Raw genomic sequence first — 22,137 nt, 5'->3', positions numbered from 1 at the left:
CCTTCTGCTGGCCAATTCCTCTGGGGACATGTCCCTGTCCATTTCCTGCTGGTCCCATTCCTTGCCCCATTCCATGCTGATGTCCCTGTGTATCTCAGCACCTGCAGCATCCTGGCCGGTACCTGGCTCCTGCACTCTCAAATCCCTCTGTGAGGAGAGGAGAGGAGTCCAGGATCCTGGAGAGGAGTCCAGGAGCCCGGAGATGAGAGGAGTCCGGGATCCGGGCCCCAGCTCGGCACGGTGGCGTTGCCGTGGGTTGGACACGATGGCAGGAGGGGATGAGCCCTGTCCCCTGCTCTGAGCTGGCCGCTCCCTGACCTGTCACAGGAGCTTTTCCAGTCTCAAACGCTGCCTTTCCCAAGGCACTGGCAGCTCCCGCGCCAGGAGATCGAGCAGGACCTCAGGGGTGGCTCCCGAGCTGCAGCTCCCGGCCGGCCCATCCCGGCCCCTCCCCGCTCCATCGCTGTCCCCTGCCAGGGGTGTCAGGAGAACCTGCCAAACCCTCAGCTCAGGAGCGCGTGGCCAGGTGTGGCTGCTGCCTGGGGACCGTGCCTGCGAGGCTGATGACAGATAGCCCAGCCGAGCCTCCCGCACATGCCCGCGCCGCGGAGAGCTCCCACCGCATCCCCACGCCGGGACACAGAGCCCGACCCTCTCCCCTGGGCAGACAGCGGGGTTCGCCTCTCTTCCCCTCTCCTCTCATCCCTTTGAACCTGGAAATGAGAGAGACTCCGCTTTCCGCTGCCGATCCCATCCCCGGGCCGGCGCGGCGGGGTCGGGCGCTGGCACAAAGCGCCCCATTGTCCATCCCGGGGGCGGAGAGTCGGCCGGAGCTCAAAGGCCGGGCGGGCGCTGCCCACCGCGGCCAACAAAAGCATCTTCTGCTGCCCCCGGCCCGTGGCAGGGGAGGGAGGGGGCCCGGGGTGACGTGAATATGGGTTATTGTCACCCAGAGCATGGAGGGACCAGCAGAGGGGATCAAACGGCCCAGGCCGGAGAGGGAAGGGGTGGGGTGAAGGGGGACATCCAAAAAGGCTCTTCTCTCTCTTCAGATCTCTCCTTATCTCCCCTGGCTATCTCCTGGGCTCAGCCCGAGTGTACCTGCTCGCAATTACCTCCTCAAGCCAATCAGGCGCCGAGCACAGCCCTCGGTCCCCTTGACTGAGGTGATTTATAAATGACTCACTGGCTCGTTTGAGCGCAGACCTCTGCACACCTCCTCGGGAGCACCTCTCCTGCCACATCTGCACCCCCCTCGCAGGATCGGCCGCTCTCCCGAGGCGCAGGTAACTCCAACAATCGGGCTCTTTGTCTGGGTGGGCGTGGGGGATTTACACTCCGGTTGCACAGCCACTGGGTGTGAGTCGCAGTATTTGGAGAACTGCTACTTCTTTTTTCTTTTTTCTTTTTTTTTCTTTTTTTTTTTTTTCCTTTTTCCCCCTTCTCTTTTCCTCCCTCCCTCCTTTCGCCAAGGGGATTTACGGCAGCAGATTTACTCAGGAATTAGCAACACCAACGATCCAGCAGCTTGATTTATTATGAAGAGAGAGGCTGGAAGAGCCAAATATGTGAATTAATTATTGCTAGAATAAATCCTGCCATCTTATCCTGCCTGGTTCCTGCTGAGATGTGTGGAGGGATTTGCCTGGCATAGGAGAGGCAAATGATGAGAGACACTCGGTTTCTGGATTCTTGTTATGAGCAGAACTTTCTGTGCATGGGACTGTGGAAAGTGGTCCCTGCCCTGAGGATGTTGCAGCCCGAAGCGGGTGTTGCACATCCCGGGATGGACGGAAGGGATGTGGAGCCGTGTGCCTGCGGGCAGCGGTTGAGAAGCACTGGTTGTGCACAGGAATCCAAGCCAGAAAAGGGGATTTGGCTGTACTGGGCATCCTGGTGCTCACAGTCAGGTTAGGAGGGAATTTTAAAGCTGGGAATGAGGAGTGCTCCCAGATTGAGCCCTGTCACACCGGGTGCAGGGTCTCCAGCTCCTCCCAGTGCCGTTTCATGGGATGTTTAGGTCCAGTTTGGGCAGGCTCCTCCATGTATAAGCAAGAGGAAATATCCCCTCAGTCTTGCTCCATGGGGAAAAACTCCTGCAGCTGGGATGCTTTCTGCTCTGCCCTGATAAAATTTGTCCACACCTTATTTGTAAGCAGGCTGAAACCTGGAGCTGGGGACCTGTCCTAAAGCCCTTGCAGTGACGTTTGTCCTGGTCACACAGCGTTTCTGCCTCGGGTCAGAGATTCCCGGTACAGAAATGCCGTCCCATCCTCTACCTCCGGGACAGGATGGACGGGATGACCCCAGAGGTGTTTTTCCTTCTCCGAGAGTGGATCCAGAGGGGCGGGAGCACGTGGAGGAATGAGGCCTCAGCAGGCATCCCAGATCAGTGCTGCAGGAATGCTGCAAACTTTTTAATTCCTTTGGATTTGCGTTGCCCACCGGCTCTTCAAAGGCAAGGGCAAGGTCGGAGACATGTGGAGAGCAGAGATGTGGCAGTGAGGGACAACAAAGTCTCACTTCTCCTTCCTTTAAATGTCCTTCCCAGTTCACTCCTGCCCATCCCAGCTGCTTTTTACACAGGAAGGGGATGGAGACAGCACTTCCAGGGATCGGGCTCAGATGCTCTTGGGGTCAGGCACTGCTCTGCCACACTCCGCAAGGTGACAGCCCTGGGGGACAGCAGGGCAGGGAAGCTGGTGGCTTTCAGAGGACCATGATGGGGTGTCTGGACATCCCAAAGCACAGCACCCCAGGCCGTGTGCCTGATGCCTCACCCCAGCCCAGCCCTTCCTCGCAGAGCCGCGGCGCTGGTGCGGCTACGACAGCAATGGAGAGTCGGGGTGGGGTTGGGAACGAGTGGGGAAATCAAACAAATCCCAGGGAAAGTGGGTCCCACCCGGACTTTGCTGCCCTGGTGTCAGCACAGGGCAGATCCCCCGTGCTCACAGCGTTTGCTCCCTTGCACCAAAGCGCAGGAGCCGAGCTGCTGAATATAAACATTTCACTTAATAAACACCCTGTGAGCCAAACACTTTGGCTTCACCTTCAGTTGCTGGCAGATGCCTGCAGATTTTATTACTCTGGTTACCAGGCACAGAGCTAGTTTGGTTAGAAACTCGTGTGAAGTGGTACATCAAACATTGGCACCGGCCCAGCGCAGGCAGCACAAGAGCTCTGCCCGCTGCCTGCGCTGGGCTGGGTCACTCACAACGAGAAAAGGGCCATCTGCCTGATGGAAATCACCCATTTAACACTCCAAATGTTGGGTCTGAGCAGAAAGAAAACATTGATTTCATGCCTGGCTGCTGCGTGGTGAAGGTGCAGGAGTGGAGGAATGGGATGGCAGATCCCAGGGGAAAAGAGGCTCGGGGCAGTGGGATGGGAGGCGGGAGCTGGAGGGAGGCAGAGGTGTCTCCTCCTGGCCCTGCACTGTGGCACAGGATCCATTCCATGCCTGCCCAAGATCCATCAGAGCCCGCTAGTTCCTCCTGGCTCCTCTCACCCCCTTCTCCCTCTGGCTTTTGTTCCCCCAGCCATCACGGTGGTTCCTCATGGAAAAGGGACTAGAACAGCAAAGTTTTGGCTGAACTTTATGGATTCTGGCATTTTGCCTTTTCTGAGGCATGGATATTTTTCAAAACTGATTTATACTCTCTTCTGGTGTCTTGCTCTTCTGTTTCTAATGAGTAAAGGTTAAGAAAAGGTTAAACCCTTTAACAAATGTGTGTGCCCAGTGCGTGGCACCAGCCCCTGAACACAACCCCTGCTTCCCTGCCTCAGCTTCTTCCCCCTTCCCAGATTACAGGGAATGATTTTTTCCCCAAAATACTCATGCCAGAAATGCAGGACTATAGATGTGGCTTTACCACTGCCAGGTTCTCTTCCTGAATCAGTTCATTTGTAGGTGAAGCCTGCGGCTATCCATAGCCAAAGGTAAAACAAAACTAAATCAACCACATTTTAAATGTGAAAAAGAATTTGTGCCAAAATGCCCCAGCTGAATACTCTGGGGTGCCTTGGTGGTGAGCTCCTGGTGTGGGCCATCAGCTGGACTCGCTCCTGGCATGTCCCCAGTGCCAGGACGTCGCAGGGAGTGACCAGGGAGTGCAGGGGCGGATCTGCCGGGCTCCTGGTGCCTGATTGCAGAGGTGAATTATACAACATCCCTCTGAAATACCTGAGCTGAGTGCGTGACAGCAGGAACCTCCTTCTCCTCCTGCCTGGGCGCTCGGAGAGGCGCGAAAGGGAGAGGGGAGCGGGAGTGTGGCAGGAGGGTGAGGCAGAGTTCAGTCCGGGGGAGCACCTGGCGCTGCAGAGCCTGGCACTGCCACATCTGGCACCAAGAGCCCAGCACCTGTGCCATGCATGTCTCAGGGAGCAAGTGGAGGCTTCCTCTGCTGACTTTGCAGGACCTGGGCCCTTTCCCTGTGCTGCCCCAGGGCTCCCGTGGCACCTGCAGCCGGAGCCGGGCAGACGCGGCACTGAAGGCACCGGTCCGGGGCCACGGGAGTCAAGACCTTGTCCTGGTGTTGCAACCAAACCCTTGCACCTGTGCCTGTGTTCTCCCACCAGACCTGGTCTGGGGGACAGGGGGGAGCTGCTTTTATGGCCCTTTCTGGGCAGTGGGGCCGGGAGAGGGGTGTTTTGGATGGAGATTCACATGGGATTGGGAAGAGGCTGGACCTCTGAACCCCATCCCGGAGCAAACAGCACAGAGGGCTGGGTGTGCCTTGCGCAAGGAGAAGGGGGATGGAGGGGGGGAGGCAAGGGAGGAAGCATTATTCCAAGAGCACTGATTTTTAATCCCTAAAATGAAGAAGCATTCCTTGGATGTCCATCTCTAGCACTGGGATCAGTCTGGGCCCTTGTGTCCCACATAAAGCAGCGATCAGGTGGCTCTCCCACCAAATTTCGACTCATTCCTTGGACTGGAGCTCGTGTTCTGTGCCTGCATCAGCGCAGGAAAGTGGCTTTGTGCCAACAGCTCCTATCAACACCAGCCAGGAACCTCAATGTGACTTTCCTCTTCCCAAACACAGCTATCACCAGCACAGGGACGAAAGATAAGAGCTCAGTGAGTGTGTTTGCAAGACGAACTCTGGGAGAAAAGGTCCATGCCCAGCATGCACAGCCTGGTTTGGGACTGGCAAGGCTGGGATCACCCAGGTCTGGACCAAGGGGACACTCATGACCTGCTGGGACAATGCTGGTCACCCACATCACGTCACTGGAGTGGAGCAGTTCTGCTCTCACGTGTTGCTTGCTTGCTCCAAGTGTTTATCCCATTTGTGCACTCAGACTTAGCGAGGTCAAAATTTTACATTTCCGAGCATCACCCACTCCAGCCAACCCCACTGCAGAGATGGGCTTCCTAAAAAACTTGTGAGTGCTTGGAGCTCTTCCCCCAGACCTTGTCCTTTATTTCCGTGCTCACACTGGAAGAGAGATCTTGAAAAACCTGGTCCCTGCAATGCAGCAGCTGCCTGGCACTCTGCTCTTCCCTCCACTCTCATGGAATTGCTCCAGGGTCCTGCCCCAGCTGCAGGGTTTAAACCAGCTCTGCAGCTTGCTGTGGGCTCATCCCACCAGCACCAGGCCAGATGGCTTTGCCTTTTGTTCAAGGAGCAGCCCCGCAGCTCCTGGTTCTCTTTAATTCCCAAATCTCAGAGGTTTAAGCTGCTGTTTGAGCTAGGGCAAGGCCAGCGATAAGCCAAGTCAAGAACTTGACTCTGTCCGAGACGCTGACATCACGAGCCTGTTTGTTTAAGATGGAATTTAATCATGGGGATATTTTCCCCTCTGTACCTGCTCTGTTTATTATTTTCTTGATTGCCAGCACTTTCACTCAGCAGGGGAAATTCATTAAAGAGCTGGGATTTAATTGGCTGCTTGGGTCTGTCTGGTGGCAGGAGGCATGGAGATCAGAGAGACCACCAGGAACTCGGGTGGGCTTACCAGCCCTCAGAAGCTGTTGCTGAGTCTGGACCTACAAAATATTCACCAAGGAGACCTGGAAATTCCGAGCAGAGCTGTGGGGCTGGGGGAAAGTCTGGGAGCAGCCACAGGATCACGGGAAACATGGGAAAACCGTGACTGCCTATCAGACAGGCTTTCGGCATGAGGGACTGGGAAGAGCCCAGGACTCTGATTAGTCCTATTATCCAAAGGCAAAGCTTATCCTTGCTCTTGGAGAGGAATCTCCAGGGGAAAAGGAGCAGCAGGGGTGCCCTGCACGCCTGCAGAGGGCACTGGATGAGGCACTAGGCCCTGCAGGAGGAGGGACGTGTCTCCTCTTTGCTCCACAGCCGTGGGCTGGGGTCCCTCCTGACCCTGTGGGTGCAGATCGGAGCTGGAATCACCAACACCCCACTGCAGGAGCAGTTTTGCCCTGTGAACTCTAAAGAGTGGGGCTGATGACCTCCCTTTCTAGACCCATTAGCTCCTATTTGCATAATGATCCTGTTGACCTAAATTCTCCCCAAAGTTTCTGCTCTCTGCATCATCCTTTCCTTCCTGCCCTGCTCTGCTACAATCTGCTCCTGTCCTCACCCCAAGGTATCAGCCAGGGCTCTCACCCGTCCTGGGGAAGCACATTTTGCTCATCCCAGTGCCACAGACTCGATGTCAAGGTGTGCCCTGACTTCCAGCAGCACCCAGAGAGGGGAGGGGGGAAGTTCTGGCACATTCAGAGCACTCCGTAAGCTCTCAGCAACCTGGATGTTGTTTCTTGGTGCATTCTCCTGCCTGAATCACCAGCTTTTTCCACCCCCTCTTCTCCTCCTGTGTTGGGCAATGACCCACTTAGATACACACCAAAACACAAATAATTACCGAGATCCTCGTTTTATATCTGACCACTTCCTCCCTCCCGTCCCAGCCCGGCCAGTTCGGGGTGATTCTCCCCTCTCCCCAGGCATCTCTGGGCATGGTAAAGTAAGGGTTCTCTGGAGTTCATCACCCCTTTGGTGAGACCCAGATACTGGGCAGGACTGGTCTGCCGGGATGTTTTGGCATCTTCATCACTGACATGAGCTAGCAACAGTTATCTCCTCGAGCATCACTTCCTAGAGGAAACCAGGTGCTCATCCCCGGCCAGCGAGCATTGGGAAGGCTGTGGAATGCTGGGCAGCGTGGCAGGAACACCTCGGATGGGATCCAGCCCTTGATCCCGGTGCCAGTATCTGCCACCGAGCCAAACCAGCCTGGCAAAGCCTTGCCAACCCCACCGATGGTGAAACCGAGGCATGGGAAAGGTCAAGTGCCTCGCCCGAGGCAAAAAGGCGCTCCCAGAGCCGGGATTAACACCCCTGCCCGGCTGCCAGGCGATCCGGGCCGCGCTCGGGTCCCTTCGCACGGCACCGCTCATTAGCATCGCTCATTAGCATCGCTCATTCGCATCACCTCCGAAGAGCTGGGAAAGCTCCCGCGGCCGGGGAGCAGCAGCAGCCCCTGGAGCTGGGAGAAGCCACTCCCAGGACCTGCCTCTCTGCCACGGGGAAACTATTTAGGGTGGAGGAGCTCGGGGAGGGCTCCAGACGCTGGAGGTGTCCGCTCTGTTGTACCGCAGGTGGGGCCAACTCCAGCCACATTCTTGGCTTTGCTCTTTCTTTTTATTTATTTTTTTTTTCCTTTTTTTAAATTTTATTTTGGGAAAAATCCAAATGATCCAGAGATGAGCCAGGCCAGGCCTCGCTATGTCATCGAACGTCCTGCCTACTCCGTCAGCCTCTTCGACGAGGAGTTTGAGAAGAAAAGCAGAACTTACCCCGTCGGGGAGAAACTGAGAAACCTTTTCAGGTAAGAGGGAATGCGACAGAATGTAAACCAGATTTAGCCAGGAACTGGGGGGGTGTCATTCACACCTGGGGGCACAGATCCCGTTTTTATCCTGGGAAACCATGGTCTTCAGGGGTTTGATGGATGAAAGGCATGGGAGAAATGCAAATTGGGCTGAAGAAAATGAAGTTGGTGGCTCTTTGCTGGCAAATCAGCAGAACAGTCTGCACTGAGTGCATTTGGGATTTGGGGTCCTGCTTTCCAAGGGTTTTTTTAATAGTGGAAAAAGCACAACTGGTGATGCAGGGAATGGTGTGTGGATTGTTTTTTTAAGCTTTTCAGCTGGGATTTCCTTTTATCAGCTTTCTGATTGAAACCAATACCACCTTAAAGAAAGGTTTATAATTATGCAAACAAAGGTTAATAACCCTGCTGATCACTTTCTTGGAAATCTATCTCCATTCCTCAGAAGGAAGGCAACAATACAGGAAAGAGAAGGCTCAGAATATGGCGAGGGAGAACAGCTGAGACATTTGTAGGAAGATCCTTCTCCAATTCCAGCTCATTTGCTTCCTCCCTTCTTTGCTTATTTGCTTTTATTTTTTATCTCCCCTCCAGATGTTCAGCTTCCAGGTTCAAGCTCACCCTCTTCCGCCTGTTCCCAATACTGGCGTGGCTTCCCAAGTACAAAATCAAGGACTACATCCTGCCTGATGTCCTCGGCGGGCTCAGTGCGGGGACAATCCAAGTGCCACAAGGTGAGGAGCGTCACCCTCTGGGTCTCCAAGAGGGAATAACACTTTGCCAGCTCAAGTAAAGGTCTGCAGGTGATGCTGATGCCCACCTGGGAGGGGTTTCATATTTTTGCTGATGACCCCAAGCTCTCCCTCCAGCCTGGTGGTCCCTATATTTCCCTGCCTGTTTCCCTCATGTTTTCCAGGGATGGCCTTCGCCCTCCTAGCCAATCTGCCTCCTGTCAACGGGCTCTACTCCTCCTTCTTCCCCCTGATCACCTACCTCTTCCTCGGGGGCATCCATCAGATGGTCCCAGGTGAGGAATTGTCTGCACAGAACAGTTGAATGCTGGTGTGCCCCAGAACTGGGACGTTTGCTCTGCCAGGAGTTTGTGGGATCCCCGATCCTGGCTGCACAGCAGGATGTCACCCCAATGACCCTCTGCCACCTCCTGCCATGGGGCTGAGGATGGGCTGAGGGACTCAGTCTGCACAGCCCCGCCTGCCCAGGAGCCTTCCAGGACAGGACTGTCCCCAGAGGGAACTCCTGACCTCCCTGTGTTGTCTGCAGGGACCTTTGCTGTCATCAGCATTATTGTTGGCAACATCTGCAATGAGCTGGCTCCAGAGTCGGATTTCCAGTACTTCAACCACACCACCAACGAGACCAGCGTGAACACCACGGCCCTGGAGGCGGCCAGGCTGGAGATCTCTGCCACCCTGGCCTGCCTGACAGCCATCATCCAGGTGAGGGCTCTGCCGTGTCCTCTGGCCCACATAGAGCCAGCCCAGCTCTCCCTGGAGCACAGATGGTGGTGGCAGATGCTCAAAGAGGCCCCACTTCTGGGTGGACGATGCCTCCAAAATAGAGATTTTTGGAGATTTTTTGGTCTTGGGGTGGAATTCTCTATATGGACCACCAAGGATGGCACCCGCAGCCCTCCTGTCCCCATCCCTGCCCCAGGACACCCCTGCCATGTGTGCTCTCCCAGAGGGTCACCCTGCTCCACACGGGCTCTGCGTCCCTCGGGGTTGTCACTGCTCTGCCAACACCTCCTCTGTCCCACCCTAGCTGTGCCTGGGGTTCCTGCAGTTCGGCTTTGTGGCCATCTACCTGTCCGAGTCCTTCATCAGGGGCTTCATGACGGCGGCGGGGCTGCAGATCCTCATCTCCGTGCTCAAGTACGTCTTCGGCTTGACAGTCCCGTCTTACACCGGGCCCTTAGCTATCGTCTACGTAAGTGGGGGCTCTGCACAGCGACCTTCCCCCCACCACGGCCTCACCGCCACCCCTGCCAGGGAAACGGGGCCCAAGAGACAAGGGAAGGGTGGAAGGAAGGGGAATCCCTGCCCCGGCACAGCCAGGCTGCTGCTGTGTTCCCTATCCAGCGTTATCTGAGCCCTGGGTGCGTGGTTTTAATGAGAAATGATGGAACGGGGCTGGGATCTGGGGTTACAGCAGGAGTCTTGCAGAGTTGTTAGCAGCAGGAAAGTTTCCTCTGAGCAGGTTTGCCCATTCCTGGGATTTCCTGCATCTTCCATGGATGCATCCTGTGCTGAACTGCATTTAAGCACCGGCACAGGCCCAGGGCCGGGGGCTGATCCCTCGGCAGAGGTTTTTTAGCACTTCACACATCTCAGAGTGTTGATTATGGTAACAAGTGCTGTCCGTTGTTCTGTCCATGTTGTCCTGAGTCTCTGGCTCCCCGTGACACCTTCTCCTCTTCTCTCCCCCTCAGACATTCATTGACATTTGTAAAGGTCTGCCCCAAACCAACCTGGCCTCCCTGGTCTATGCCTTGGTCAGTGCTGTGCTCCTGATCATTGTCAAGGAGCTCAACCTGAAGTACATGAAGAAGATCCGGATGCCCATCCCGATGGAGATCATCATCGTAAGTGACACCTGGGCTGTCCCTGGGACCCTCCCCTTGCCTCACAGCCCCGGGACACTGCTGCTGTCAGCAGGGCCACCATGTAGGGCATCTACACAGCGAATGTGACACGGCCCCCACATGGTTTGGGGTCAGAAACTGGGCCATCCTCATGCTCATCCCTGCACCTGCATGCTGGTGATGCTGAGGGTGAAGAACATAACTCCTCCTGGGACTGTTCTCTCCTTTCCCAGCCCAGATTTGGTGCTGGTTTTATTCTGTCAGCTCTGGGAGCACGGCGAGGTTAATGCTCGGAGCCAGCTCAGCTCTTCCTGCTTGCAGCTCTTCATTCCCTGTCCTTTCAGGTCATCGTTGCCACCGCAATCTCCGGCAGCTTCGACATGCCCGACAAGTACGGGATGCCAATAGTGGGGAAGATCAGCATGGGGTAAGTGCTTGTGCAGGTCTGACTCACCTTCCAGACAGTTTTCCTTCCTCCTCCTCCTCCTGCAGCCTGGAAAACACCTCACTCTTCCCAGGTGTACGAGTCCCCTTCCAGGAGTGTCAGTGTGCCCTGTTACACAACCACCCCCATCCTCTGGAGCGTGGGCACGGATTATGTCATTCCTGAACCCTCCAGCTCCTCACCCACCCCCCCAGCCCCTGGACAGCGGTGTCACAACTTCTCACCTCTGCTCTGCATGCAGGTTCCCAGAGCCCACCCTGCCCCTGGTGAGCAAGTGGAAGGACATGGTGGGTACGGCATTCTCGCTCGCCATCGTGGGCTACGTGATCAACCTGGCCATGGGGAGGACCCTGGCAGCCAAGCATGGCTACGATGTGGACCCCAACCAGGTACTGCTGGGGCTGGGGCAGCCAAGGGCTGCTCCCTTTGCTCTCAGGCGTGAAGGGAAAAGCTCATGGCGTGAACGGGAAGCGTTCAGACGTGCTCGACTCAAAGCAGACGTGCTGCTCCCGTGGAGGCTCCATGGCTTTGTGCCATGTGGGGGGCGAAAGGACACGGCAGAGCCCTGTCCCGTGGGCTGCAGAGAGGCTGGAAAAGGGAAAGGAGCTTTAGGCTGGGCTCTCTGCCTTGCTCCCCCTCCAGACTCAGTGTTCTGGCAGCTTGCTGAAGCATGGCAAGGCACATACACCTCTCGGGGAGCAGAGAAAGACCTGGATTCCTGGTGTGTCACCCAGATACTGTGAGAGGCAGGACATTAAATAATCCTCTTTTGTCATCCCTGGCACAGTGGCAGCTTTCAACAACAGCCACACATACCACATGGAGCCCTGCCCTGAGTGTGTCAACACATGACAACGTGTTTGTGTGGAATTGTGCTTCCAGGTTTCCCTGCTAAGCCAGAGCCTATCCCAGACCTTACTGGAAGGAAAGAGTCTGGGATGCACTGTGGGGAGCCCAGAGCCTGCCCTGGCCACATGAGCCAGACTCAAGCACCTGCTCTCTTGCCACGTGTCAGCAGGAAGGGCAGATGTCCTTTCTGATGGACACTCTCCACATCTCCACAGGAAATGCTGGCCCTGGGCTGCAGCAACTTCTTCGGATCCTTCTTCAAAATCCATGTGATCTGCTGTGCTCTCTCCGTCACCCTCGCCGTGGATGGGGCAGGAGCAAAATCCCAAGTTAGTTCCTCCTCCTCCTTCTCTTCCTCCTTCTCTTCCTCCTTCTCTTCCTCCTCCTCCTTCTCTTCCTCCTTCTCCTTCTTCTCCTCCTCCTCCTCCTCCTCTCCTGCCTGCGTTCCCTCCGCAGCACAAAGCGCTGCAGCTGCCACGTGCTGCCAGCCTGACGTGGCTGTGCAGCTCTGGAGAAGTTTCACACGCCAGTGCTTCACGTCGCTGCTGTTAAAGCAGAATTCCCTCCCTCCCTCCCCAAGCCCATTCTGGTCCCTGGATGGTTCTCTGGGCTGGGCACAGAAGCAGAGCTGTCAATCCCCAGTCCCAGCCTGGCCCCCTGGACTGAGCAGTGAGGGAAGTTTGGGGTAATCTGTGAGATCTACAAACCCCAGCCTGTTTTCAGAGGCAAACATCCCCTCACATAAAATGCTGCAGTGCCCAGTTGTGCCCCTGGCTGCAGCAGCAGGAGGGGGAACACCCAGGGGAGCTTTGGGAAGCCCTGATGTTTGCAGAAGTGGTTTTCTTTCCTCTTTGCAGGTGGCAAGTTTCTTTGTGGCTTTGGTGGTCATGGTGACCATGCTGTCCCTGGGAATCTACCTGGAGCCTCTTCCAAAGGTAACACAAACATCTGTGCAGGCAGAGCCGTTGCAACACACGCTCTCCACACCCAAACAAAGGCACAGCCTCGCTCCAAAAAGCTCCTGATGCAAACGGCAGCACAGGCCGGTTTGTTCCTGGCCTGGGGACCTGTCTGCACTGGGTGTCTGGAGGCAGGAATCACAGAACCACAAAATTCCAGGCTGGTTTGGGTTGGAAGGAACTTTAAACCTCATCCCTGACATGGGCAGGGGCACCTCCCTCTATTCCAGGTTGTTCCAAGCTGACCTTGGGCAGGGATGGGGCAGCCACAATTTCTCTGAGCAAATATAAGTCTAAATGATAGTGAAAGAATCACCCCAGCTACCCTGCCCAGATCCCAGTGAGATCTTTGTGAGCATCACCCTTGTGATGGAACTGGCCCAAGGTGGGCAGATGCTGCAGAAAAGCATCCCCTGCCAAACGTGGCACATCCATGTCCTGGCTGACACCAAACCTCTCCTCCACAGTCTGTGCTGGGGGCCCTCATCGCCGTGAACCTGAAAAACTCCCTCAAGCAGCTGGCTGACCCCTTCTACTTGTGGAAGAAGAGCAAGCTGGACTGTGTGAGTGCCTGAGGCGGCGGGAGGCATCACCCGGCCAGGGCAGGATGAGCAAAAAGTCTTTTGTGGGGTTTTTGGGGAGTATGAGTCCCTCACAGGAGGTGGGTTTGGCTCTCTTGGTGGGATGGTGCTCCCTGTCCTGCCCAGCTGAGCACCCTGCTGCTCAGAGCACATATCACAGAGGCCTGAACTCTTACCTGCTGTGTTTAAATGCCAATCAAGTGCAGAGCCTGTTTGCCCAGAACTAGCCAAACCGGCCCTGCTCAATATCTGGGAGTCATGACTTAAAAACTCACACAATGGCCCTCCAGGGTGAGGAGAGCCCTTCAGTGTGATAAGGACTCCAGGCACTGGTTGATGTATAAACCCAGGCAGGGGGTGGCGGGGGAGTGAGAACGGAATTTGGAAATGTCTGACAGAAAAAGACAGTGTTTGGACAGGACTCCCACAGCTGAGTGCCGTGTGTGGACACTGAGCCAATATCCTGTCAAGGCCCAGCAAACCCCCCCTTATCAGGGCAATCAGGACTCCAGAGGGGCTGGCCTGAGTCATGAAGAGCTTTCCCAAAATCCTGCTCAAACAGGTGCTGGAGGAGGGATGAGTTATCAATTTGGGCACATCTCTGAAGGGGCTCTGCTGCTGCTGCTGGCTGGGAGGGGAGGTCTGTGGGCTCTGGCAGCTCAGGTGAGGGCAGGGGAAGTTGCTGCCCCTTTACCAGAGCACAGATGGAGGCCACAGGCTTCAGAGAGCCCAAAAGCCTGGGCAGACACTGAGCGTGGGCTGAGTGGAGATGGACAGTGCTGCCTGAGGAACGTCCTGGCAGATGCCAGTGCAGTGAACGGGATTCCCCTGACCTTAATCTCCTTGGAATTTGAACTAGATTCAGTGTCCTGTCCCAAAACGGGGAGCACCGTTCCTGGGTGATGTCAGACCATTGGCGTTCATCACCTTAATGCTGGTTGTGTTTCAGGACAGCTAACTCCAGCTAATTCTAACAAAGCCTGGATGGATGGATGGATGGATGGATGGACGGATGGATGGATGGATGGATGGATGGAGGGAAGTTCTTCCTTGCCATTTATACACTAAATGAATATAAATTAAGATTTTGAAGTCATCAAAGTTACCCTGATTCATCCAAGGTCAAACTTAGGTTTTATAAATCTTCAGGAAGGGATTAAAAGAACCGGATAATGATTTTCAGAGGGGATGTTTAAATGCAGGGCAGGACTGATCTCATATGGAGGGAGATGCTTGAGTGCTAACACATAAAAATGACAAATGGCAGAGCTCTGAGCTGGAGTGGGGCAGCTTTTGGTCTCCTCTGCCAACTTGGCCATCAAATCTTCTCTGTTCAGGCCATTTCTAGCAGGTGCTCAGGCAGTTTTCAGAGAGATGATTGCCGATTTTTTCTGAACTGCTCTGACTGACAGCAGGAGCTGCTCGGGGCTGGAGCAGGGAGCAGCAGATGGTGGGATCTGCAGGAGCCCTTTCCTGACGAGCCAGGCCGATCCTTTTCAGATGGAACGAGCGGAGCAGGAGAAACATGTGGAGAAACGCCCTGGCTGCTTTTATGGCTGAAAAGAAACTGGGGCTCCTGGCAAACTTCCCAGCAAGGATGGTTCACTCCAAAGCATCCAAACTGTAGCATTAGAACAGCTGCAGAATTCAGGGCTAGGCCTATTCATGTTGAGCTGGGAGGGTTTGGGAGTCCAGGATAGCAGCACAGAGCCGTTTTCCACCCATTTTCCATCCATTTTCCATCTGTTTTCCATCCATTTCCATCCATGTCCTCTAGCCCATGGTTCAGCAAAATGATCTGCCATGTTTTTCCCTCCCCTTCTCTCCCTGCAGCTGGTCTGGCTCGTGAGCTTCCTCTCCGCTTTCTTCCTGAGCCTTCCCTACGGAGTGGCGGTGGGCGTGGGGTTCTCCGTGCTGGTTGTGGTTTTCCATACCCAGTTGTAAGTACCCCCATGGCCACGAGAAGCACGGGAGATCTCCCAGGGGCAGAAAGGAGGGACAGATGATTTTTATAAGCGACCTCTGGCCCGCGGAACGCGCGGCAGGAGCCCCGGGGAGTGCAGGTGTCCTGCCCGGAATGTGCAAACAGGAATGGCAGGCGCTAATTTACTGCCTGCATTCCCGCTCCCGTGCACATCCCAGGGCAAGGGGAGTTGCAAGGAATTTGCTTCACCCCACACAGTTCCCAGCACAAAGTCCTGCTCACGGAAAGAGCGAGCCCTGTCTGTGTGCAGGGCCCCGGCGTGAGGTTTTCACACCATTTTTAATCCATCAAAGCCCTTTATTAGTATTTCCCAGTCTGGCATCTCAAACTGCTGATTCTTTCTTTTGCCCTGTAGACTCTGCAGGGATGAAATGCAAGTGATTTCATAAGGCAAATGTTCAAATCCTGGGGTGGAATGTGAAGCAGAAGCAGTTTTCTTCCCCTAATGCTGATCCCTTCTTTTCTGCAGCCGCAACGGCTCTGCCCTGGGCCAGGTGACTTCCACTGACATCTACAAGAACCCCAAAACCTACAACAAGGTGAGCTGAAGATAAAGCATCCTCAGAGAAAATGCTGTTCCTTGCCACTGGTGCCCAGGCTGGCTCTGAGCTCTTGTCTCTGGTGCAGGTCCATGAAGTTAATGGGATTAAAATCGTCACCTACTGCTCGCCGCTGTATTTCGCCAACTCGGAGATATTCCGGGAGAAAATTATAGCCAAGGTGAGCAATTCCTCAACAAATCCCTGCCTGAAGCTAATGCCAAACCGCCCTCTCTCTCTCCTGTGTTGCTACATGGGGATAATTAAGCTGTGGATGATCATGAACAGTGGTCACATCCATCCTCTACTCCTCAGTCCTCCTCTCCTTGACCCTCAGGGCTGTTTGCAGAGCTCATTTTAGAGGTTGTGCCTGAATCCTGGCAGGCTCCTCCTCCAAGCTCTGCCAAAACGGGCATCCTGCTATTCCAAGTCTGTCCCTGCATGTGCAGGTACTCTGAGTTCCAGGAGATGTTTGGTTGCCACCAGGATCGCCCCACTCCAGTGCACAGCGGGTGCCCAGACTGGGAAATGCCAGGAAAGGATCAGCAGCTCCTGACTCTTGGAAAAGATTTTTAAAGACTAATCTCTCTTTCCCACAGACAGGGGTGGATCCTGGCAAGGTGTACTTGGCCAGGAGGAAATTTGTGAAACGGCAGGCGAAGGGCACAGCACAAGCACCAGCAAAGCTCCCAAAATTCCTGCTGAAGGAGAACAAGGTAACTCAGCTCCTGAGTTCCCAACAAGGTCCCTGTGTCCCCATCAAACAGCTCCTCTTCACGTGGGATTTTCTGCACTGTTTTCCTGGCCGCATTTCTCATCTCTCACCTCCTTTCCTCCCCACCTACATCTCCATTCCTCCCCAAACTTTGAGATGCAGGAGAACCAGGAGTGGCTGGGAGCAGGAAAGCTGGAGAGGAGGCTGGAATGGAAATATGGTGAACAATCTGCAGAAACTAGGCAGCTCTGGCCTCTTTCTCTGGGGATGTGTCAGCTCCAAGGTGCCCTTTCAAAGCCCATTTCTCAGTCACCCCAGCTCCATTTGCTTGGCAATGCTGAGCAGTTCTGAAAGAAATGAATCATGAAAATTTTCCTGACTATATCCAGCCCCAAGGGACAGACAGTCTAGCACCAGGCTGGAGTTAGTCCACATTAAAACACTTCCCATCAGTGGGTAGAGGTGCATTCACCTGCCAGGACCTCACCTTCTGCCCTGCCCTGACTGCATTTCCTCTCTGCTGCAGACCTTGTCTTTGCAAGAGCTCCAGAAGGACTTTGAGAGTGCCTCCCCAACAGACACCAACAACAACCAGACGACTGCCAATGGTGCCAGCATCTCCTACATCACATTCCGCCCTGCTGCCCACGGGGCTGGGCCAGGCCAGAGCCCCGGGGAGCTGGGCAGCACCACCACCCTGCAGGGCAGCACCTTCAGCATCCTGCCCACGGCAGACACCGACCCTGTGCTGACGGCACCGCCCTACATCAGCTTCCACACCATCATCCTGGACATGAGTGGGGTGTGTTTTGTGGACCTGATGGGCACAAAAGCGCTGAGCAAGGTTAGTTCTGTACTGCCAATGCAGCCGGGCAACAGCTGGGTACCTTCTGCTCTCTCACATAAAGGTGTTTATGTGCCTTAGTTGTTTGGCTTTGCTCCTTCTGCATCCCAGATTTTCTCCTTCAGCCCCAGCCCTGAGAGAAGACTTTATGCATAAACACAAAGCTGGAGCAGCAGGGTTATTAATCCTCTCTCTCCCATCTCATCCCTTCCAGTTGTGTTCCAGCTACCAGAAGATTGGGATTAAAGTGTTCTTGGCAAACGTGCATGGTAAGAATCCCCACAGAACACATTTCCACGTGATCTTCCCCCATTTCTGAGCTCCTGACAAACAGCACATCTTTTTCTGTTCTTTATTCAAACTGTGAGATGTCAGTCCTTTGTTGGACCAGGCCAGAACAGAGAAAAGAAGAAAACAGAAGAAAGGAAAGAGAATCACTGACGTCTGTGTGTGAAATCAGTGCTTTCATTTGGGAAGTGATGGGGCTGGAATATCTCCACACTCAGCATGCAGAAAAACAGATCCCCACACTCATTTCTGCTGCAAAGCTGCATCTTCTGAGCCTGGCCTTAGCTCAGAGGACCACGCCAGCCACACACAGCCCCAGAATTCCTCCTCTCCTCTCCTCCTTGTTCAGCTGCCTCTCCTTTCTCCAGCCCAGGTGTACAACGACATCAGCACAGGGGGAGTCTTTGAAGAAGGAGGCCTGGATCGAAGTCACATCTTCCTGACCATCCACGATGCTGTTTTGTTTGCACTGGCCAGTATCAGAGAAGTTGTCCACCCGCCCATCTTGGAAGAGGTAAATTTGCTCCCCAGTCTTCCCTCACCCCACAGGGTTCTCCTGTTTGCTTTCCAGGCTGCGCCAGCACAAAGCAGGAATAACAAATCGCTAATAACTGCACCTAATAAAGCTTTTTGTTTATCTTAAGTGGTAAAGCAAAACCCAGCAAAATATTTAATATTCCAGTTGTCATGCACAGGCTGGGCACCTCCTGATGGAATGGATTTCCACGGGAATTCAGAAGTGTCAATGTTTTACACAGGCCCTTAGCTGAGGGATGAATGTTGTCCCAGCTTGGAGGAGCCAGAAGAGCTGTTCCAGCACTGTGCCCTCGGTCTGGTGCCGGTTGGAACAGGCAAAGGCAGAATTTGGCCCTCAGAAATGAAGGCAAAGCTTGTGCACCTCGAATAGTGCCGGCATCCACGAATGCTCCACACGAGGAATTCCAAGGCAGGAATGTGGCCCATGCTGGTGGCACAGCGTCACACAGGCTCTGTCCCCAAACAGGGGTCGGTTTATGGTGCGGCACTTGGAGTTGGCACCAGTGGCAGCCAGTTATCTCCCCCGGACGAGTTAAGGTATCTCATATCAAACCAGAGAGATAGGCCAACGCCAGCCCAGTCACAGGAGATAAACACCTGGAGCAGGATTCCTTCTGTGTCCCTTCTCCTGGGCATTTCCCTTGAGCCTGTGTCACCTTTTAAGCCTGGCTCAGCCATTGTTTTCATTCCTTTTGACCCTGCACTCTGCTGATTTGTGGACCTGACTCTTCCCTGCACAGAGGCCGAACCAGACAGAGCTCTCCATCTATGACGAGTCTGTGGATGAGAGCAGCGCAGAGTACAAGAACCTGGAGGAGGTGAGTTGTAGTGCCAGGGGTCACTGCAGCCATGGGTATGAGGCAGAAATCAGAACTTCTAACTGGGATTGATTAGATGGGAAATTCCCTGCGCCACTGCAAGTAACTGCAGTGCTTCAGAAAGCAAATTGCAAACATAATTTTAAATCCCTGTCTTGAGGAGCTCTGGAAGGCAGCTGGATGAGGAGCAGGTAGGTTACCCCCCAGAGGAATCCTTCAATCCATTCTGGGCCACATAGCTCAGGTTCAGGCAGAGTTGCGGTCTCCACGCACTGGGGGGAACTTGGAGAACCAGGTTGGGTTCACGCCCGAAAGAAGAAACATCAGCCAAGATTTCCAGCATGGGCTTGGTTAATGCTGCAGCGATTTGCACCCACATCTGGGCCCTGGCAGGAGATTCCCTCCAGGGCTGACCTTCCCCATGCTGTCCGTGCCCAGCTGGAAGCAGAGCAACCTCCAGCTTTCCTGCATGGAGAAGTGCTGGGAAGGGTTGGAGCTCCTGGGGGTGTTTCTGTGTGACAATGACACTGAGCTGTGTCACTGGGGCTGTGCCCTGGCACCAGCCCTGACCCTGCTCCTCTTCTGTGCCCTTTAGGAGATGTTTGGAAGCATGTTCCACTCAGAGACCCAGACAGCTCTGTGAGCACGGGGAGCACCGGGCAAACCCTCCTGAACAGACTCCTCTCTCCCACCCCTCCGTGGAGAGCTGTGCTTCTACCTGGGGATGCAATGGGTTTGCAAAGAGGCCACCACCCTCCAGAACTGCCAAATCCCTCCCTCCTCCCTGCTCTGCTCGTGGCGCTCAGAGCAGCGGACTCTGGAGCAGGCAGCAGCCACCTGGAGCTCAGGAGATGCCATCTCTGGGCTGCAGAAGTGGAGTTTGTTTGGAGGCAGGTGCCTGAACTCAAAGGGCTTCAGCCACCCCTTTGTCCCTCACAATCCTTCTGCCCACGCTGGAATTGCATCATTTGGGCATCCTGCTCCTTCCCTGTCCCTGCTCCCTCTTTCCCCACTGCAGTGAAATACAAGCAAATACTAAAAGCCTTTCAGGGCTTGGATTCCCGAGCAGCAGTGGCTCTGGCAGGCGTGGCAGCGCAGCTCTGCCCGGTGCTGCTGCTCTCTGATTGCACTGACCCCGGGGGTGTCTGTGGCTGCAGCCCCCCGGATTTCCCTGCGTGTCTCTGTAGCCTCTGCCTCTCCTCTTCTGTGTCCCAGCATCCCAAAAAACACTGCCTTGAACCAGTGCTGTATTTCTGACACCTCAAAGACCTCAGTACTCTCTCAGCAGGGCTAATTTCTTAAATAAATAATTTTATTTTTATTAATACGACAGGCTTGGAATCAGAAATAAGAACTCCTTGTTACATGCTCATCGTCCTGCCTGCCCAGTGGATTGAGTACATGAAAGTGGATTTTATTTTCAAATGCTATTTCTATTTTATTACTCCAAAATACTACAAATGACAGTTTTGAAGTACACAGACATTATTGAGCTGATTGCTGAAGGCTTCCTGGGAAGAGAATGTGGGGCTTTCCTACAGCTCCCAGATGTCTCATTTTTAAGGAAAACAGAGCTTCCTGAACCATCCTTGCTAGAGAGTCACTAAAAGAAACAACATCAGCACCCTGCCCGTTTGGTTTTATGTAACATCTCAATTGCTAAGTCACCATTTCTCTACCTCAACTTCTGATTATGTGGTGCAGGCGAGAGTAATAAAACCAAAGGAGGGTAGAAAACCCCACTAGCCGATGGTTATTACTTATTTTAATCTTAGACAGCAGTGGTTTCTCCAGGAATCTCCAGGTACAGCTTGTTCTACAAGGTAAAATCAAGAGATTAAGCCTCTTAAATGATCTTTGAGGGCGATTCCTCATGGTCTTTTGTACTGCCTGAGAGCTCCTTTCATTTGCTGGTTTGAAAGAAAGGCAACAAAGAAATTGGTGCAGAGCAACAAGAAATTGTCCTGATCAATATTTTTGGGTCTCTGAGGTGGCATCACACTAAAAGAGGGAAGTTCCAACTCCCAGCTCTTCACTCAGGGCTCATTACAGGAGGTTGATTTCCCAGCCTGGGGTCTGACAGGCCAAATGCAGGAATCCTCAGAGAAGAGGCATAAAACAGATAGTATTTCCTGAACTTCCTACAAAAATTGGGATGGGATGTGAAGAGAAACAGCTCAGAAACAGCAGCAGTGGCTCTCCTGCAAATCATGGCCCAGGCACAGAGAAATCCCATTTCTGTAGCCAAATTCTGGGCCAGCTCTGGCAATAAATGTAATATCAGCAGGCAAATGGCACTGCTGGAGGCACAATGTGGCCAAAGTCATCATTCCTAAGTACCTGGGCAGAGAATTAGGGAAGCTCAAAGTCACATTGGTGAAAAATTTTAGCTTCCAGTAAAAAAATCCCCCTTATTGCTCTTAAGTAACAGTGAGGTTGATGTGTTTTGGCTCTGAAGCCTTACTTGGTAAATGCATGATGTATAACCAGCTCAGAAATGTTTGTAATTTATTTAATTTAATGTTGGTTTCGTTCTCTTTTTGATAATAAAGAATGTGTGAACAATCATCGGCTTCTTCTGCTGACTCAAGGGCAGGATTTCCATGGCTGCTCCCATCTGGCATTTGGCATCCTGGGACAGTTAACGCCAGGGGAAGGTGGGATAAATCTTCTCATTTAGGTCAGAACAGCTGTAAAGAAGGGAATAAGAACTGTTCCATCGAGCTAGCTGGTGGAATCAAGGGAAGAAGTGAAACATTTTGAAAAGCAGGTAGATTTAAAGTCTGTCAGGAGCGGGGCTGGCACGACACAGGGACTTCCTGGGCTGCCCCTTGGCCCAGTCCTGGCATCCTTCTGCCTCACTTGTGGCCCCAATGAGCCTCAGGGTTGTTATTCCCCACGGGAACTCCTTTAATCCTCATCCTTTTTGGAGCAGCATTCCAAGATATTGGGAAGAAATTCTTTCTCATGTGGGTGATGAGGCCCTGACACAGGGTGCCCAGAGCAGCTGTGGCTGCCCCAACCCTGGAAGTGTCCAAGGCCAGGTTGGACGGGGCTTGGAGCAACCTGGAACAGTGGAAGGTATCCCTGCTCATAGCAGGGGTGGAACGGGACGAGCTTTTAGACCCTTTCCAACCCAAACAATTCCCTAACTCCTCGCTCGCCGCAGC

The 22,137-nt window shown here is 53.9% G+C and overlaps 1 protein-coding gene across 1 annotated transcript; it reads left to right on the top strand.

Moving 5' to 3' along the window:
* The first annotated feature begins 1,153 nt into the window (after positions 1-1,153).
* On the top strand, positions 1,154-21,535 carry SLC26A9 (solute carrier family 26 member 9). The gene is made up of 21 exons (XM_048328437.1): positions 1,154-1,286; positions 7,677-7,803; positions 8,401-8,540; positions 8,723-8,833; positions 9,088-9,263; positions 9,589-9,753; positions 10,256-10,408; positions 10,753-10,835; positions 11,095-11,242; positions 11,918-12,031; positions 12,560-12,637; positions 13,129-13,224; positions 15,076-15,182; positions 15,696-15,765; positions 15,854-15,946; positions 16,365-16,481; positions 17,007-17,324; positions 17,539-17,593; positions 17,981-18,126; positions 18,890-18,967; positions 19,563-21,535. The coding sequence occupies exons 2-21, from the start codon at positions 7,679-7,681 to the stop codon at positions 19,608-19,610; spliced, it is 2,421 nt and encodes an 806-aa protein (XP_048184394.1). The 5' UTR covers positions 1,154-1,286; positions 7,677-7,678; the 3' UTR covers positions 19,611-21,535.
* Positions 21,536-22,137: the final 602 nt, after the last annotated feature.

Source organism: Corvus hawaiiensis, chromosome 24 (genome assembly GCF_020740725.1).
Source record: "Corvus hawaiiensis isolate bCorHaw1 chromosome 24, bCorHaw1.pri.cur, whole genome shotgun sequence".
Taxonomy (NCBI): Eukaryota; Metazoa; Chordata; class Aves; order Passeriformes; family Corvidae; genus Corvus; species Corvus hawaiiensis.
Note: the sequence above shows the minus strand (reverse complement) of the source record. Positions and strands in the feature narration are given on the sequence as shown.

What these genes read in the sequence shown, in the direction of transcription:
- SLC26A9 (XM_048328437.1), top strand. Translation starts at nt 7,679, where the DNA reads ATGAGCCAGGCCAGGCCTCGCTATGTCATCGAACGTCCTGCCTACTCC. An exon ending in GTGGGGAAGATCAGCATGGG is followed by an intron (nt 10,836 to 11,094) that starts GTAAGTGCTTGT and finishes CTCTGCATGCAG; the next exon opens with GTTCCCAGAGCCCACCCTGC. An exon ending in ACGATGTGGACCCCAACCAG is followed by an intron (nt 11,243 to 11,917) that starts GTACTGCTGGGG and finishes ACATCTCCACAG; the next exon opens with GAAATGCTGGCCCTGGGCTG.